Here is an 18,373-nt window from a genome sequence, read left to right on the forward strand (position 1 = left end):
CAAGGTTTCTACTTAGCTGAAGGTTTGGCTACTGCTGAAAAACTAGGGAAGAAAGGGAGGAAGAGGCAGACCCTGGGCTGGTGCTGCTGGTGTCCTCCAAAATGTCATACCCTGAGGCAAAGCCCCAAGTGTCCAGTCCTAGTTACAGCCCAGTTATCCCCCTGTACCATGCAAGGGTCAGTGTGTTTACTACCATGAAATTTTAGTGTTGAGAATCATTTTTAATGCCTTCCTTTTCTCTCTTCTTTCTCTCTAGACATGGTGACGACCTGATCGTAACACCTTTTGCCCAGGTGGGTATGAGACTCGACCCCTACTTGTACAGACATCTCTTTTTCCTGCATGCACCACACCCCTCATAGCGTCATGTTGTCATTTTTAAATTTCTGACCCTTTACACTAATCCCCTTTCTAGGTCCTTGCCAGCTTGCGAAGTGTGAGAAATAACTTCACCCTCCTGACCAATCTGCACGGGGCAGCCAACAAGTAAGTCCAGTTGATTTTGTGAATTTAGACAGGGCCTTTTGTTGCACTTGGAGCCAGAGAACCTGGGTGCAAATCCTGGCTGTCATTTTCCTGGATGCTCCCATCCTTACCTACTGGGTCTCAGTTTCCTCACCTTTAAAATGAAGGGGGTGGCACTTAAGTTCACTTCTAGCCTTTAATTTATGGTCCTATTATCAGCTGAGATAATATTTGTAAAGTGCTTAGTATGTGCCTAGCACAGAGTAGGGGCTTTATAAAAGTGTGTTTCCTCATGGCCCTTGGTTTGACCTGTGTTGGAATGTCAGTTTTGTTGTTTATTTCCTGTGTAGTCTGGAGTAGCTAAGATCATTTCTTCAGGCCTCCGTTTCCTCTGTTTTAAGATAAGGAATTTGGATTAAGATCTCCCATCTCTGAATCCAAGAGTATTGTTGAACGTTGGCTGATACAATTGGATGTGCCTTTCACAGCTGAGCCACAAGATGGCGGCCTGTATCATAGTTCAGATTGGAACACACATCAAGTTCAACCCTGCTCATTTTCCAAGAAAGGAAACAGGCTGGAAAAGGAGTCCTAGGTCATACAAGCAGTAAAAGTCAGAGGCAAGATTGGAACCCAAGTCCTTTGACTCCATACCAACCGCTCTTTCCACCGTACCACACTTGGAAGTTAGGTGAATTTCCTGATACAACACACAGCCCAACTGAGGGATTGGGCAGCTAGGTGGTGCCATAGTGGATAGTGCACAGAGTGCCATGCCTGGAATCAGAAAGGTTCATCTTCATGAGTTCCAACCTGGCCTCAGACAATTATTAAATGTGTGACCCTGGGCAAGTCATTTCACCCTGTTTGCCTCAGTTTCCTTATCTTTAAAGTGAGCTGGAGAAGGAAATAGCAAACAAGTCCAGTATCTCTGCCAAGAAAACCCCAAATGGGGTCAGAGAGTTGGACACAATTGAAACGACTGAATGACAAAAGAGGAATTTGAACCCAGCCCCTCCAACTCCAAAGTCAATGCCCTTTCCACTGCGGTCCCAAGTACTTATTAAACACTGCGACAGGCACTTTAGATACAAGACAGTGATGGAACAGTTCCTGCCTTCTATCAGAATTATAAATACTCACAGGACTTACCATTGGAAGCAGCCAACATGATCAAATGCCCAGCATCCCATAACTCCTAAGTGTCTGAGGCTGGATTTGAACTCAGGGAGATGAGTCTTCCTGACTCCAGGCCCTGCACTCTGTACTATGGCATAGCAACTAGGTGCTGAATAAATGCTTGTTTAGTTGGATTGAATCAAACTTCATGAAATGTATCAAATGGAGATTTTATTGGAGAAAGGAAGAAATCCCAGGGAACTATATATTTCTTTTTTTTTTAACCAATAATTCTGAAGGAAGACACAAAGTAGCCTCTCTTCGCTCACCATAACTGATAGTTCACACTATAGGAAATCAGGCCACCATCATCCTGGATTTTACCACCCACAGAGTGAAAAATCCCCAGCTCTTTTCTGGTTCTCTTCCAGTGAAATATGTCCAGGTGCAAGCCTTGATCAGCTGTTTTTTCTTCTGGGTTTCAAGTTCAGATACACTTTTTTTAAAGACCCTTGGGGCAATGGTAGAGAGGAAGGGAGAGGGGGTTCTAAAGACATGGTGTGCAGCCCTGGTTGCTTGTTCAGTTCAATTATTTCCCCCTCCCCCCAGCTTCATTACACCATAGAGACCAGGTGGGTGGATGCCTCACTGAGACCTGAAAAATCAAAGGCAGCGCTGGAAACAAGAACTCCTTCTGCTCTGACCTCTGCCCACCATCACTTATGGTGCGGGAGAAGAGGGCCGAATGATGACAAATGATTTAATATGACTGTGTTGAGATGCTTTAATCTAAAGGCACATAATCCTTCTGGGGAAAAAAAGCAATACTCTTAAACTGATGGAATCAGATTTAAAGCTGAAAAGGGTCGTAGAGGTCAACTAACCTCCCCAGTCCCTCCTCAATAGAGGCAGAAACTGAGGCCGAGAGAAAGCTAGTCATTTACCCAAGGTTACACAGCTACCAAGTGGCAAAGCTGGATTTGAACTCAGGTGCCTTCTTCCTACTCCTCTACTGTCTACCTGTGATGGCCAACCTGCTTATCTTCAAAATTAGGGGGTTGGCCTGGGCGGCATCAGTCAGTCAATCAACAAGCATTTATTAGCCCTTCCTACAGGCCAGGCTCTGTGTGGTTTGAAGAAAAATGCTTATAAGGCTCAAAGCAACATGCATAGGGCCGCTTTGTGATTCTTGGCCTTGATGATGATAAAGTGATAACCAGTATTTCTGTAGCACTTAAAGTTCTTTCCATATTTAGATGACTTTTTTTGAACCTCCTATCATCTCTGTGAGACACTACCAAAATCACAAGCCCTGTTTTGTAGATGGTGAAACCGAGTCTAGAAAGGATAGATACAGTCTGTCAAAGCCTTAGCAAAGAGCCAACAAATGAGTAGGTACGGGAGGCGGATTTGAAGCGGGGTCTTCCCTGACACTAAGTCTATTTATCTCTGCATTATACTAATATTCTTACTGAACAACAATTGCCATCATCCACATGGTGAAGTGGGTAGAGGGCTGGCCTCAGCATAACCTCACAAGGGCCTGTGTTCAGGTTTCACTTCTGACACTTGCCCTTTGGGGGCTCCAGACCTTTGGGGTCTAAGCTGAAGAGCTTTAGAATGAGGACGTTCTGGGACCGGCAGGGCTTCCCACACTTGGAGCCTACTCCCTGTAATGATGAAATATCAATGATAATTCCCATCTCTGGAATGCTTTTAAAGTTTATCATTCTTTTCTCATAATAAAAGTGGAAAGAAGAGAGTGTCATCATCTGCATTTTAGAACAGAGGTAACTGAGCCCTATGACAACTAGAGACTCATTCAAGTTAACACATTAGGCTGGATTTGAACCCGTCTTCTGACATCAGAGTCGACGCCTCTTTCCACATTACCACTTTTTCCATGAGCACCTTGCTAGTGAGCAACAAAGCCAGTCATAGATTTAAAAACTGGAAGGGACCTTAGAAACCAGACCCATCAACATCTTCATTTTACAGATGGGTAAACTGAGGCAGGTAGGTTCAGGAACCCGCACAAAGTCAGGTAGATCCATTTATCCAAAGGTACAAGTGGCAAGGAAGTTCTCCAGCCCTAAATCCATTGCTCTTGCTAGAGTTCAAGCCTTGATTTTCTGCCTCCAGGTCTAGTCATCTTTCCAGTGCTCCCTTGTGGATTGGGAACAATTATTTTTTCCTGATCCTGGTGTCATTGACGTCATCTGTATCTTCTTCATCATCACCTAACATCTGTCACTTCCCCCAATTGCCATATGTAAATGACTTCCTGTCCAGAAGTTGAACACCTTGGGCAAACAAACTACATTGACCAGGGTAGACCACAAGCGTCCCATTGTCCACTCATACCCGACTCATCAAGTACAAAACCCCCTCACGGTCCATGAGAGACAATACACCTCCTATGAGAATGGATCTTGCTTTGAAGAAGGTGTGTGTCCACTCAGAACCCTTTAAGGGGCACCCCTTTTATTAGGCATGAATTTAGGGATTCAGAGAGGCCTCCACTCTGAGCTGGGTTTGATCTCTGCACCAGATGACTGGATTATTTGCAATGGTTTTTGCATTTTACTGACCTTCCTCTGGGTCCTTATTCTGCTTCATGACCTTGGGGGCATTCGTTGCTCATCCCTTCCAGGCCCCATTCTCCTCATTTGGAAAATTAGAATAACCAAATTCAAACTGTTCCTATAATCATAGTGGAAGGGGACACATCCACTCCCCTCAAAATGCTAGCTGGAATCTGCATTTCAAATGCTTCCAATCATAAAAGTAGCTCACATCTGCAGAGATTTGTTACCTGTGTTCAACAGGCCTGTGAGCCAGGTAATGAAAGTATTTATCTCCATTTTACAGCTAAGAAAACTGAGGGACAGACATATCATGTGACTTCCCCACCATTCCACAGGCCTAATGAAAAATGGAACCAGGGCTCAAACCCAGGGGTTTTTTGTTCTTATCAGGGGTTCTTTTCAGTGACTTATACTACCTCTTTAAGTCCTAACTCAGACTCATCCTGGCTGTGTGATCCTGGGCTAGTCACTTCCCTCCCAAATTCCCTGGCAATTCTCTAAGATTGTAAGTTGCAGCACAGGTGCTGACTGATATTGATGAGGTTTCCTGAATGGAAGCCCCCTGGGTCAATGAAATCACTTATCTGGCTTTTGAAAAAAGCGTTCCTATGATTGTGACTGCTAACATTAATGATAATGAAGGCGAAGTTTGGGAGCCAGAAAATCTGACCATAGCAATTGTGAAATATGCTGAGGGTTCAGACCAGATACCTCAGCACCTGGTGATGCAAGCACATGCTATTGTATCTTTCTCATTTTTTATTCAAATGAGCCTTGATTATTTCACACATACAATAAGGATAATTAATGTCATGGTGTGAAGGAATGAAAGCCTGGGAGTCAGGAGTCCCAAATCTGGTGCTGATTAGTGATATGACCAAGAAGAGTCTTCTCCACTCTGGGTATAATTGTCCTAGACTATATGGCAGCAGAGTGGGCTAGAGTGACCTCTTCCATATGGTGTGGAAGAATGAATGCTAAGTCTGAAACTGCTTGTCTAGGGTTTGAATTATGCCCCGCAGGGAGAGTCAGGGAGTGATCCTGGTCAGTCATTCTCCTTCACTGGAACTCTTGCCTCATCTGGAAAATGGGCCTCCTCCAAGAGAACTCTTGCATCAGTTCCTTACTCGTAGGGTTGTTTTGAGGAAATTGCTTCGCAAACCTTGAAATGGTTCCGAGGAACACAAATCTAACACTGAAAAGAATTCTTGGAGGCCAGGTGGTCCAACTCTCTCACTTACAGATGAGGAAACTGAGACACAGAAAAGTCAAGTGACTTAGTTGCACTTAGAGTTGAAAGAGACCTTAAAGGTCATTTTGTCTAAACCCTTCATTTTTATAGATGAGGGAACTGGGGCCCAGAGAGATAAAAATGACTTAAAACTCAAATTGGAAGGGATCTCAGAAATTATCTTGGAAAATGAAGCCCAGAGAGGTCAAGTTACCTGGAAAGATTTAGAGCTGAGGACCTCAGAGACCATATTGACTTTTTTAAAAAAGAACTTTCATTTTGCACAAGAGGAAACTGAGGTTCCTACAGGTTAAGTGACATGCTCAAGATCAGACAGAAGTGAGACCTGAACCCAGGACCCCTGACTCTAAATCCAGTGGTCTTTCCATATCACTTCACTGCTTGCCAGAAGAGCTATACCAAGGTTCCTTTCAGGCCTGACATTCTAGGATCTTACCGGAAGAGATGACTGTGGAGATTTAATTCAACATAACAATTCCTGAGTAAGCCTGGAAATCTCCTGAGGCCCCCTCCTTGGATAAGGAAAAAAACAGCAACAACAACAAAAAAAAAATCAAGAGGTGAGGGGAAGCCAGGAACAAGGCTGGCCGGGGAACTAGAGTAAATGACTTCCTTCCTGGAAAGTCTGAGGTTCCTTAAGTAGTATATAGGGAAATTCCAGGACCTGGAGATAGCGAGAAAATTACAGAGGGCCTTTGCCTTGTATTACAACAGTTTGGCTTCCGACACTCACATTGTGTCCAACTGTGCATATAAAATCACTTTAATGGTCATGGGAGAGTCAGCTAAATGAGCCTTCTCAGAAGCTCCATTGCTACCTTTTGAGCTAGGTTGCCTTTGTGGCTGCAAATTAATGAATCCTCTCTCTCTCTCTCTCTCTCTCTCTCTCTCTCTCTCTCTCTCTCTCTCTCTCTCTCTCTCTCTCTCTCTCTCTCTCTCTCTCTCTCTCTGTCTCTGTGTCTCTGTTTCTTTCTTTCTCTCTGTATCTCTGTCTCTGTCTCTGTCTCTCTCTCTCTCTCTGTCTCTCTCTCTCTTTCTCTCTCTCCCCTCTCCATCTTCTCCTTCTCTCTCTCTCTCTCTCTCTCTCTCTCTCTCTTCTCCCACAGGAGGTCTCCAGCTGCTACCCAGCCTCCTGTCTCCAGAGTTAATCTCCAAGGTAGGATGCACTGCTCAGACTTGGTGGACAGTTTTATGAATGTGGTCCCCTTGTTCAGAATCTGTATAGATGCAAAATTTTTGTCTTCAAACCTGAATTTGTCACCCAAACTATGACCCCTGGGGATTGTTTCCAAAGGTAGAAGGTGTTTGTTCCTTATGTTTTTTTTTGTAAAATCCAATCCAAGGAGTTGCAAGGGGGCTTGCCCATCCACATGTGCTGACCTGTCAGAAATTGATAGATTTGCAATAAGACTTCTAAGAACAAGGTGTATCTAGGATGGGGGAGTGAGGCTCAGCTGCATTTATCTCAGACCCTGACCTCAGCTGATTGGGTCCAAATGAACTCAAAGAGTTAACATCAAAAGCCTGGCTCCATGGATCCCCGTGTGGCCTGGAGGGTCCTGGCTCCTTAGGCTCTGCCACATTTGTTAGGTCCCTTTTGCCTGGATCCAACCCATGGACTGCCAGCTACCACCCAGACCTGCCTCCTCCCCAAGCGTGAAGCCAAAGTCTCTCTCTGGGTGATAGATCATCTCTCTTGGAGTCACTCCAATTTGTCTACAAAGGTGTCTTGCAAACACCTGTCCTCTTCTCCTTAAGTTGCATATGATCCACAGTGAAGTATCTTCTCAAAGTAAAATGGAACCAGTTGAATGTGAGCCCTTGGAGAGCAAGGCTTACTTTCATTTTTATATTTGCATAGCTAGTACCCATACAATACCTGGCATATAGCTGGTGCTAAATAGTGAATGAATTGCAATCGGTACCATTGAAAGCTCTATAGATATACTGGAGCATTAAAATGTAAACTCAACCTACTGTGCTAGTCACTGGGGATTTCTTTGTTGGATTGTCTGATGTCTTTTATTGGATGGAGGTTTTTGGCCCCAAATTCCAAGACTGTCTTCTGTAGAATTCATGAATTTGAGAGAAAACATAGGAGAGATTATAGATGCATGGATTTAGAGCAAGCAGCCGCCTTAGGAGCCGTTAAGTCCAACTTTCTCATTTTCCAGTTGAGGAAACTGATCTCCAGGGAATCATGACAGCAACAATAATAATGGCATTTATGTAGCGCTTTAAAATTTACAAAGCACTCTACAAATGTTGTGTCATTTGGTCCTTATAGGGACCCAGGGAGGCAATTTTTTAAAAAAATAAATAATTGGATTGATTTTTAAAAATTCCTAAAGCATAGGCCTGACCATGTCCTCCAGGAGGGAATCTTGTGGGATGATAGTCAGGACGTGTGCTGGAGAAGACAGGAAGGGATAGAGGGAATGAGGTGAGCAAGGGCGATGCCCATGTTGGGCACAAGGAGGCCATCATGTTACCCACAAAGAATGTCACCAAAGAAGTAGCTGATCCAAAAGGAAGATGGCCTGGGCATGTGACAAGAATACAAGTAGCTGATGAACAGACCATATCTCATTTTTAATCACCTTTAAGGTTTTTAATTAAGAGAAATTTATTTTACCCAGCCCCTCCATCATTGAAAAGATAAAAAGAAAGTCAAAAGCCTCGTGACAAAGAGGCAGGCTCATGCAGAGAGGATTTCCATATTAACCTAGTCCAAGGGTATTTGTCTCACGGTATATCTTGAATCCCTCTGTCAGGAGGTGAGCAACAGGCTTCACCATTATGTGCTGGAATCGTGGTTAGTCTCTGCATTTGTCAGAGTTCTTGACTTTTTCAAAGTCATCCAGAAGGGCGGCGACTTTCTGTCATTGCTATCCTCTGAACATCCAGAAACCTTTGAGGAAAACCTTCTGTGCTTTGAGCAAAGCCCCCAAGGAGAACTTATGAGAAGACCACATAAGCAAGAATCAAAAATGGATGGATTGAGATATGTAACACTGGAGGGAGTGGATACATCAGGAAAATCAGAGATGAATTTGTAGTTGTACAAGGAATTATGCTATGTACTGGGAGTGCAAAATGGAAAGAAATAGATCCCACCCTCTAGGGACTGGTAGTGAAGACAAAATGTCACCCAACTTTTAATAGCTAAAAAAAAATATGATAATGTGTGGTGTGTGTGTGTGTGTGTGTGTGTGTGTGTGTGTGTGTGTGTGTGTGTGTGTGTGTGTGTAATAAGAGAGAGATGGAAGGCCGGGGGAGAGAGAGACAAACACAGAGACAGAAAGGACAGAGACAAAGAGAAGAGAAAAGGGACACAGACAAAAAAGAAAGAGAAAGACAGAGAGAAGAAGAAAGGAGAGAGAAGAGGAAAAGAAAGAGAGAAGGGGTAGAGGGAGGGGGAGAGAAAGAATGGAAGAAAGAGGAGAGGAAAGGTGATTACCTATCTAGCCATCTGATATGAAATCAAAGGAACTGAAAAGTTCTTTATCTGAACACTTCAAAAACCAGGGGTATTCGAAGTATTATTTTCTTCAGACGCTCCATCCAAAGAATCTCTATAGAGTGTTTTCTGAAAATAACTGGTGCTGTAGCCTTAAAGATCAAAGAAAAGCATATGGAAACCGCTGGCATGTCATGATGTTGGCGGGGCAGCGAGACATTGGCACTCTGATTTTGACCCGTTGGATTCATCAAGGTGCTTCTGACGTCAATCAGACCATCTCCACTGTATTTTCATGGTTTTGTCATTAATACTGACACATAATCAGGAGAAATATGAAATGTATGGCTATTAACAACCCATCTTGGAGCCAGCACTGCCTTTGGAAAAACGATTCTGCATTTCTTGGCACAGTAAATGCACCTTGGCAGCTGGCAAACCTAGTGGTGATGTCTGCAAGGCAGGGTGGTAAAGCAGCTATAATACCAATTAAGGGGTTTAGAAAGAAAATTTTTAAAAAGGAACTGGCCTTTTTGTGGCGATACCAATTATTACGTAATTATAGGTTTCAGAATCTCCTTCACGTTTAACCACAGGCAGAAGAGGAAGGAGAATAAATACATCCTGTGTTTTGCTCTTATTATCAGCTTATATGCACCAGGCAGATTTTTCCTGTCCTTTTAATATCTATCAGTCTATGACAAAGAAGCATTGAAAGGCATACTTTGAAGGTGGATCCAAGAGTGTCTCAGATGGTTTTGGATCATCCTTTTATGAATTGGGAGTTAGGCTGTGATTTGCAAAGGAGTCTGTTCAAATCACAGAGATTGGGCTTTTCTTGGAGGGTACGTGTGTGTGTGTGTGTGTGTGTGTGTGTGTGTGTGTGTGTGTGTGTGTTTTAAATGCCCATATTGAAAAACCTTAATTTCTTTTTGAAGTTCTTTCCCAATTCATGGAATGAGTTCCTTGGGATTCTGTAACACTTCCTTATATACAGGAAACAGGATGGGAAGAAATATGGAAATCAAGACACTTAGTTCAGCCCCTTCATTATTTTGATCATGAAGATGCCACCAGGAGACGTAATTGATTGATATGGTCAGTTGATCAATATACAGATATGGACCAAGAGGAATGAAATCCTCATAAAGAGGTGTTTAATACTCAGTGAAGCAAAGATCATAGATGTAAGCCTAGAAAAAAATCTGAGGCCATCTGGTCCAAGCCCCTTATTTTACAGTTGAGGAAACTGAGCCACAGGGAGGGAAAGTGACTCACCCAAACTCACAGTTAGTAAATGATATCTAGGTGGGATTTGACCGTCCATCCTCAGAACCAAGAGCCATTGCTCTTTCTTTTGGATTATTCTTTATCCATGATTCATTTGAAAAGTTAATTGTCAGAAATGAGAGCTCAACTGGCATGTTTGCCCTTTCCCATTGATCATTAACATAAAGTAGTAGAAAGGGCACTGGGTTTAGAGTCATAGGACCTGGCTCTGATACTCACTGGGGTCAAAGTGAACATGGTTTGGGAAATCAGGAAAAAGTGGCTTGGCTGGAATCTGGCAGGCATAAATTTAGATTTGAAAGGGAACTCAGAGGCAACCTGCTTCAAATCCCTTGTGTTACAGAGGAAGTAGCAAAGATGAATTGACCTCCCCAAAGTCTGAAACAGTAAGTCACAGAGCAGATGTTGCCTGTCTCATCCTCCTCTCTACCTGGAGGACCTTGTCCAAGTGTTTTCCCTCTTGGAAACTCAGTTCTGAGCTAAATGACTGGACTAAGGGATGTCTAAGTTTCTGTACAGTTCTAAATACTATATTGCTGTGAACTAATTGACTTGAGACCCTGTGAGGGGCTAAAGATTCACATCTTGAACCCAGGAGAGAGATTAGGGCTAGAGATATTGAGATATAGAGCTGGGGAGTCATCTTTCTGTAGGTGGGAGTTGAAGTCATGGGAGCGAATGAGATCATCAGAGGATAGAGGACAGAGAAAGGAAAAGGGGAGGCAGGAAAAATCCACATTAAGGGGTTGGGAAGAGGATGAAGAGCCAAGGAGGAAACAAAGAATGAACAGTTAAGAGAGGTGGGAGCAGAACCAGGAGAGGGGGATGATTCTGGAGCTAACGAGGATGAGTGTACAGGATGCAGAATTGGCTTGCAGTGCCAAAAACTGCAAGGACCGATGGGACTGATCAAGAAAAAGAAATGGAGGTGGAAATTAGGAGGCATGTAGGTTGGAGGCAGTCAGCCAGTAAACATTTATGAAGCTTCTACTGTATGCCAAACATAATGATCTGGAACATAAATGAAAGCAAAGCAATTACTGCTCACAAGCAGTCTGATAGGCAAACAACATGCCAACGACCACGTGCAAAGAAAGTCTATAGAGGAGGTTGACCTCAAGGTCAGGATGGTCGGGGGTAGGAGGTGGAAAACAATACATGGGATAAATCTGAAATAATCAAGACAGCAAAGGCATGAAGATTTTAGCTGGGACTTGAAGGAAGCCAGGAGGGAGAGACAGGGAGGGAGAGCATTCCAGGCAGGGGGACAGCAGAGAAAATGCCCTGAGACTTGTTTGAGGAACAGCCAGGAGACCAGTGTAACTGTACTGTAGAGTAAATGGTGGAGAACAATGCTTAAGACAACTGGAAGCGGAGGAGAGGACTGGATAATGAAGGTCTTTGCAAATCAAACTGAGGATTTTGCATTTGATCCTAGAGGTAATAGGAGGCTTACTGAGTAGGGGGGACATGGTCACACCTGCACTTTAGGAAGATCCTTTTGGCAGCTGAGTGGAGGATGGCTTTGAGTGGGGAGATATTTGAGGCAGGGAACTCCATAAGGAGGCTATTGAAATCATCCAGGGGGAGACATGAGAAGGGTCTGAACTAGGTGAGTGTAGTGGGCAGAGAGCAGGGGTTGGATTCCAGGGAGGTTGTGGAGATTGTGATGAAAACACTTAGCAACAAGATGGATGTGTAGTATGAATTCAGGGAGAATCATGCTATGCTTATCCCTAGTCTTTGGTCATAAAACCTTGGAATCTCATCTTTAGAAGGGCCCTTCTCCAATCCTTAGTTAGAAGTTGCCTTTATAAGAGCTCCTACGATTGAATCCTCACTTAAGACCCCACAACAGCCTGGCTTTCTTCATTGGGAAGCATTTCCTGACATCAAACCTCAACCTGCCCCTATACAACTCTTACCCATTGCTCCTGGTTCCTCTTTTGGGGGCCAAGCAGAAGAAAGCTAATCCCTCTTCCCCATGGCAGCCTTTCAGAGGGAGGAAGAAAGTTTTATGTCCTGCCTCTACTGTCTCATCTTCAAGATAATATTTCCCATTGATTTGTTTGGCCTGGTTTCCAGGCCTTTCATCATATTGGTCACCCTCTGGACTCTTTAGCTTAGTTTGTATGGTGAATGTATATTCACCAGATGGTACTACAGCTATAGTCTGACCAAGGCAGATAAGAGTTCTGCTTCATTCTGGGCATTGTCTGTTACTGCCCCCCAAAATCCAATTGGCATTTTTGGCTGCCATGACATACTTTTGATTCACACTGAACTGTCCATTCACTAAAATCCCTGAGATCTCTTCCATAGGAATGGTCATTTGGTCATGCCCTGACCCCTCCCCCAGTCTTTTACTTGTGACTTTGATTTTGTACTCCAGGTTTATGATTTCACATTTATCAGCTTTCACATTATTGGATCTGACCCTTTGTTCTAGCCTTTTGAGAGTGTTTTTTCAGAGCCTGATTCTAATGCTCACTTTATTAGATATCCCTCCTGATGCTATGCCTGCCGTCTGTCTATTGGAAAAGCCTGTCATCTTTGCCTTAGTCCACATCATTGACAAAAATGTTAAGTAGCAAAGAGTGAAGAGTGTACCTCCCGGCACCCTCCATGATATGCCTACCTCTAAGTTGATATCAATCTGTTAAGGATTATTCAGTCATTTATCTAGTTCCAAATATACCTAAAACCACCTAATGTACAACTCTCACAGAAGCTGAGTTAGAAGGAAACTCAGGAGCCCTCTGGTCCAAACCAGACTTGAAAGGAATCCATCTTGACGGTAAGAATAGCCAAAGACACTTTGAGCAAGTGCTTTACCAAAAATCTAGGTTTACTATCTTGGCAGTATTCCACCAATACTAGTCTAGTTATCTCTATCAAAAGAAAGCAAATGAAGATAGTCTGACATGACCTGTTCTTGACCAATCCTTACTGGCTCTGAGTGATCAATGCTTCCTTTTCTAATGATTGATGTGGGCAAGGATGATATGGTATTAACCAGCTCAAGTTAACTATTTTCCCCACCCCCTGGGCTGTTGTGTGCCAGGACACTGTGTTTGATATAGAACTTGGGTAATTTAAGTGAACTTTACATGGAAGTAACCCAACTTAGTGATGTCATTTTGGTCTTCAAGCACAAAGGACAACAACTAACCAACCGACATGGAAGTGGATTGATCTGAAATATTTTATGGGCCTTTTGGGCAAAAGATTATACGAGGACAGCTCTGTGTATTAAGCAAGAGGCTTTGGAGACCCCCTTGGCACTTCCTGGCTTTCTGCTTTTACAAAACTCCATGTAGCCTGGAGGCTGCTTTTACCCAAGGGTCACTGGGAATGTGTTTAGTAGAGTAATTGTTTACCTGAAGCCTGAAGCTCTGAATGGTCTTTTGTGCTACATGTGAAACCCCTTCCCAGTGTTTCCAAGCCATCTCTTTAGCAGAATCTTACAGAAAATGGCTAGAAATCAAAGTCAAACCCACTGAACTCATAACTGGTTCTGGTGGCTGAGGTCTGGGCTCTGGGTTCCAGACTGTAGGTGAAGAAGGGGTTGGCCATAGGAGACTAAGCCTCGCTAAAGTTTTTCATCTAGACACACTTCAGTTATTCTCCATGCCCCAAGTGGGCCTGCTCTGACACAAGGTCACACAGGCGTTGCTGCTCTTGGTTTGAGAAAAGAGAGTGAAAGAGATTTACTGGAGCCTAAAGAAGGAGCCTAAAGTTGGAGGAAAGGAAGAAAACAGAAAGAGGGTGAGTGAGGGAAGCAGTAGGCATGAAAGACTGAAGGAATGACCATTTGTTTTTACCAATTTGTAAGAGTTACAGTCATGAGTTCACTCATTTCCTGTAGAATATTCATGAAATTTCTTATACTCAAGTCATCCTTGGGGAAATGCTTTAGCAGGGAATAGTTAAATCCATTGTGGCTAATGAATGATACTCTGAAGAAAGAAAAGGGGGAGGGAGAAAAAAGGGGAAAAAAGAAATTTGCATGATAACTTTCTTATATATTTTAAAGAAATAGCAAGTTGTAGATGTGCAGCTTTGTGTGCAATCACCTTTTTTTATTATACTATGTTATGGAAATGCTTGTTTTATTTCATGAATTAAAAATAAAAAGACAGGAAGGAAGGAAGGAAGGAAGGAAGGAAGGAAGGAAGGAAGGAAGGAAGGAAGGAAAGGATGAGAATGAATGAATCCAAAAAATTCAAAGATTGAAGACATCTGTGAGGTGGTACAGAATAAAGAAGGCACAGAGAGATGTGGGGTATACTGGGAAAAGCTCTGGACTTGGAGTCAAAGAATCTGGTTCTAAACACCAGCTCAGCCCCACGTTAACTATGTGATTTTGGGCAGGTCATTCCCCGGCTCACATCTTAAGGTTCTTCCCTTCTAAACATGAAGGTTTGGACAAAGTGACCTCTGGGGGCTCTTCCATTAACACAGTGACTAATAATAGCTAGCATGGCATTTTAAGATTTGTAGAGCACCTCACAGATACCATCCAGTAACAACCCTGGGAGACAGGTACCATTATTATCCCATTTTACAGTGAGGAAACTGAAGGCAGCAGTTAAGTGGCTTACAGCTAGTGAACGAGGGCAGGATTTGAACTCGGGTGGTCCAGCAAATCCTCACTGCCTCTGTCCTTAGTACATTCTACCCTAGTATACCAATGCAAGAGAAAATAAGAGCAAAAAGACAAAGGAGGGAAAAGTCACTGCATATCAAATTGTAGGCCCAGAAAACAGAAGCTAAAACAGACTTGCTCCCTATCGTAAAGAACTGGGGGCCAACAGGAGCAGAATGCTGCATGCCCTGAAAGAATTGTCACTTGGTCAGATGCCTTTCTATGATAGGCTGATTTGAAGGGTGTCCAGTTTTGGGGAAAGACTACAATATAAAAAAACAAAAAAAATACATTAAAGTCAATAAAATGCCCCAGTCCGCTCATTTCTTCCACCTATATTTCCATTCCTCTTGGGTCACCTATAAGTTTGGCTTTTTGGAGTTCTCTTCCAACAGTTCATCCTCCCATCCCTGGAGGGGATACAGTCAGTCATTTGGCAATCCCTGGGAGCACACTGTGGCTAAAGAGATGGAGCTCTGCAGATTCTAGTCAGCTCTCTCATCCTGTTCAACGTTGACCCTCTGTCTTTGTCAGAAGCACATGGGAGACACTTTCTTTGATAGGCAAAGAGGTCATTTTGTAAGGATCCAGGTAGTGGCAGCACTTTTGAGACAGACAAATACAGTACAAAATTGTCCCCATTTTGTCCCACCATTCCCCCAAAAGATAAAGAGGCCGAAGGCAGGCCCCAGCCATCCATGCTTCTTTCCTAGAGGTCTCCAAATATGCCATGATCCGAACATTGCCCAATAGGGCTCATCTGTACCCAGAAATGGGCTGCTATCAATGACAGGGTTTTCCGTTAACGATTACAGTATGTTGGCACAAAAACGTGGCAGACTAGAGGGATTTTTCTGAACTCTTGAGGAAATCCAAGTTCATTGTCCACCAAGGGCATTCTGAGAAAAAGAATGATTTCTTTAACAGTTGATAAAAAAGCAGAATTTCCCTTGGCTGGGACTGTGTTCTCAGCCTCCCTCTGCATTTCTGCTCATTTTGCATGGGTTTTTCACAAGCCTTTACACGATGTTGAATGTCCCATGTTTTTTGTTTGGGGTTTCTTAGTATGGGTGTGCCAAGGGAACTAGCTCTGTTTAAAACATCGAGTAAATGAGGAGGATTGGGTAACTGAATGCCGTGGAGCAGAGAGACTGGGGATGAGTAAAAGCCCTTTGACGTCGGGTGGGTCCCTGGGGATGGGGGATGAGGCCTCTTGGACGCTGTGAAAGCACTGTGGGAACTTGGTGAGGGCCCCCCAGCTGGGCCACCTCATGTGACTGGAAATGAAGCCTGACAAAAAAAAGCGGAACCTTCTCCTGCTTTCTCCAGTGAAGCAAGAATTCTGAAGCCAGATTACAACACACACTGACAAACAGAAACAAGTTTGTTACTGAGGAAGACCATGGCTTCTGCCACAGGAAGGGAGTCAAAGGAGGAAACCATTTCTCCCTCGGTTTTCTGGGCATAATCATTAGGCAGTGCTGTGCAGTAGGTAGAGAGCTCAACATCAGGAGTGACCTGGGTTTCAGTTGCCCTGGCAGCTGGTGAGACAATGGATAGAGCACTGGGTCTGGTATCAGCAAGACCTGAGTTCAAATGTAGCCTCAGACACTTCCTGGATGTGTGACCCTGGGCAAGTCACTTTACCTCAGCTTGCCTCAGTTTCTTCAATTGTAAAGTATGCTTCAAAGATTTGTTGTGGGGATCCAATGATATGATACTTGTAAAAGCACACAGCACAGTGCCTGGATCATAGTAGGTACTCTATAACTGCTTATTCCCTTCCCTTACTCTGACACTCCCTAGTGATGTGACCCCCAAGCAAGTCAGTTGTCTCTTCTAAACCTCAGTTTCCTCATTTGTAAAAGAGGAACAATAATCACTCATCCCTGGAAGGGTTGTTATGCTTGAAATGAAACAAAAATGTGCATAAATTTGTAAACCTGAAAGTGCTGTATAAACGTCAGTAGTGATGCCTGCTTGGCAGGAGATCTTGGCAGAATTGTTGGAGCTGCCAGGGAGTGTATAAAGACAGCCCTTGAGAGAAACTCGTGTTCCTGCCCTCTTCCTGATGAGTTTGACAGAGGAAACTCAGGCTCAGAGGCCTGAAGTGATATAGTTAGCAACATTTAGGGAGTACCTCAGTGACAAGATCCAAGACCCCAGGGCTCCTGACTCAAAATCCAGTGTTTTGTTTTGGGTTTTCCTCCTACGCTCTCTAGGCCTCAGTCTACTCATCTGTAAAATGAGAGGGTTGAGCTGTGACTTTTAGGAGCTGCTTAGGAACCTAAGACTGATTCTTCAGGCTATGAAATTTTGAATTGAAATATTACTCCCTGCTTTCTTTGCAGAACAGCATGATAGCAGGGAACGACCATTTACCGCCCGCTTGACCCTGGGCAAACACTGACTCTGTGGGCCTCAGTTTCCTTCTCTGTAAATAAGAGGGTGGGCTAGATGGATGACCCCTAAGAGGGTCGGAGGCTGATCTCTGACCTACAGAGAGGCCTGGCTCTCAACCCTGTGCAGCCTTTCTGTAGATTTACCATTATTACACGCATGTCTAAACTTAAACGCAAGGTCTCCTTAGAAACTGAGCTTGAACTCAATAAGCACGAACAGTTACAGTGCTACCCCTCAGGCAAATAGTGCCAAAAATAAAGCCCTCTCTGGTTCGAAGCCTCCGAACCAGCCTGAAATCAATGTCAAGAGTTGGACGTGGCCCTGGGATGGAGCTGCCCTGGTTGGGTGTGGAGGGACGACCCCCAGCCCCAGCCCAGTCCTCCCTGGCAGTCTGGCAGAGGAGGGAGAGGTCCGATCCAGGCGCCACTCCATCTCGTGTTTTCCTGAAACTGACAAACACAACCCACCCCCTTGGAAGGAGAAGGCTGGAAGCCGGCAGGCTCGGGAGTATTTCAGTTATGCCATTGACGTCAATGGAGCCATTAAATAGATTGCTGGCCCTCCCAAAGGCACATCCCTGCCAGGGACCTAGATACAGACACGTGTGCTTTTTTCCTCCTTTTTTTTTTTTTTTTTTTTTTTAATGTAAAGCCAGCCATCAGGTCTGGTTGCAGCACTGAGCAAGGGAAAGAGCCAGAGAAAAGTGAATTCTGTAGCCAGCATGGATCTCAACCGCCTTCTCTTTTCTTTTCTTTTCTTTCTTTCCCTTTCTTTTCCTCCCTCCTTCCCTTCCTTCCTTCCTACTGTTGATGGAATTATGCATGCATACACATCTGTAATCAGGAGCCCACAGGGCAGCCCCCTGCTTTGACACCACAAACGGGGATCCCCATGTTTATCCCTGGACATGAACTTCCCCAAAGGTCCTTAGAGCAGATGTGCAGGAGACAGCATTGCTACGACCATGGGAAAGAAAGCCCTGGAGTCAGAGGGCCTAGGTTCAAATCCTAGCACTGAGCTTAAAATCTTAGCATCTGTGTGATCCAAGTCATGTAACCTCTCCAGACCTCATCCATAAAAGGAGAGGATCAGAGCAGAAGCCTCTGAAGCCTTTTCAGCTTCTGGATCTTTGATCGTTTCATCCTGTG

General features: G+C 44.0%; 1 protein-coding gene across 3 annotated transcripts in view; it reads left to right on the forward strand.

The window, feature by feature from the left end:
• The window catches only part of PDE4B (phosphodiesterase 4B), a 633,414-nt gene that overhangs the window by 478,657 nt on the left and 136,384 nt on the right, over nt 1-18,373 (forward strand). For all 3 annotated transcript variants that reach the window (XM_072649760.1, XM_072649761.1, XM_072649762.1), the window contains 3 exons: nt 257-293; nt 416-486; nt 6,531-6,580. In XM_072649760.1, the coding sequence (XP_072505861.1) occupies nt 257-293; nt 416-486; nt 6,531-6,580 (158 nt within the window). The remainder of the gene's footprint in view (nt 1-256; nt 294-415; nt 487-6,530; nt 6,581-18,373) is intronic.

Source organism: Notamacropus eugenii, chromosome 2 (genome assembly GCF_028372415.1).
Source record: "Notamacropus eugenii isolate mMacEug1 chromosome 2, mMacEug1.pri_v2, whole genome shotgun sequence".
Lineage (NCBI taxonomy): Eukaryota > Metazoa > Chordata > Mammalia > Diprotodontia > Macropodidae > Notamacropus > Notamacropus eugenii.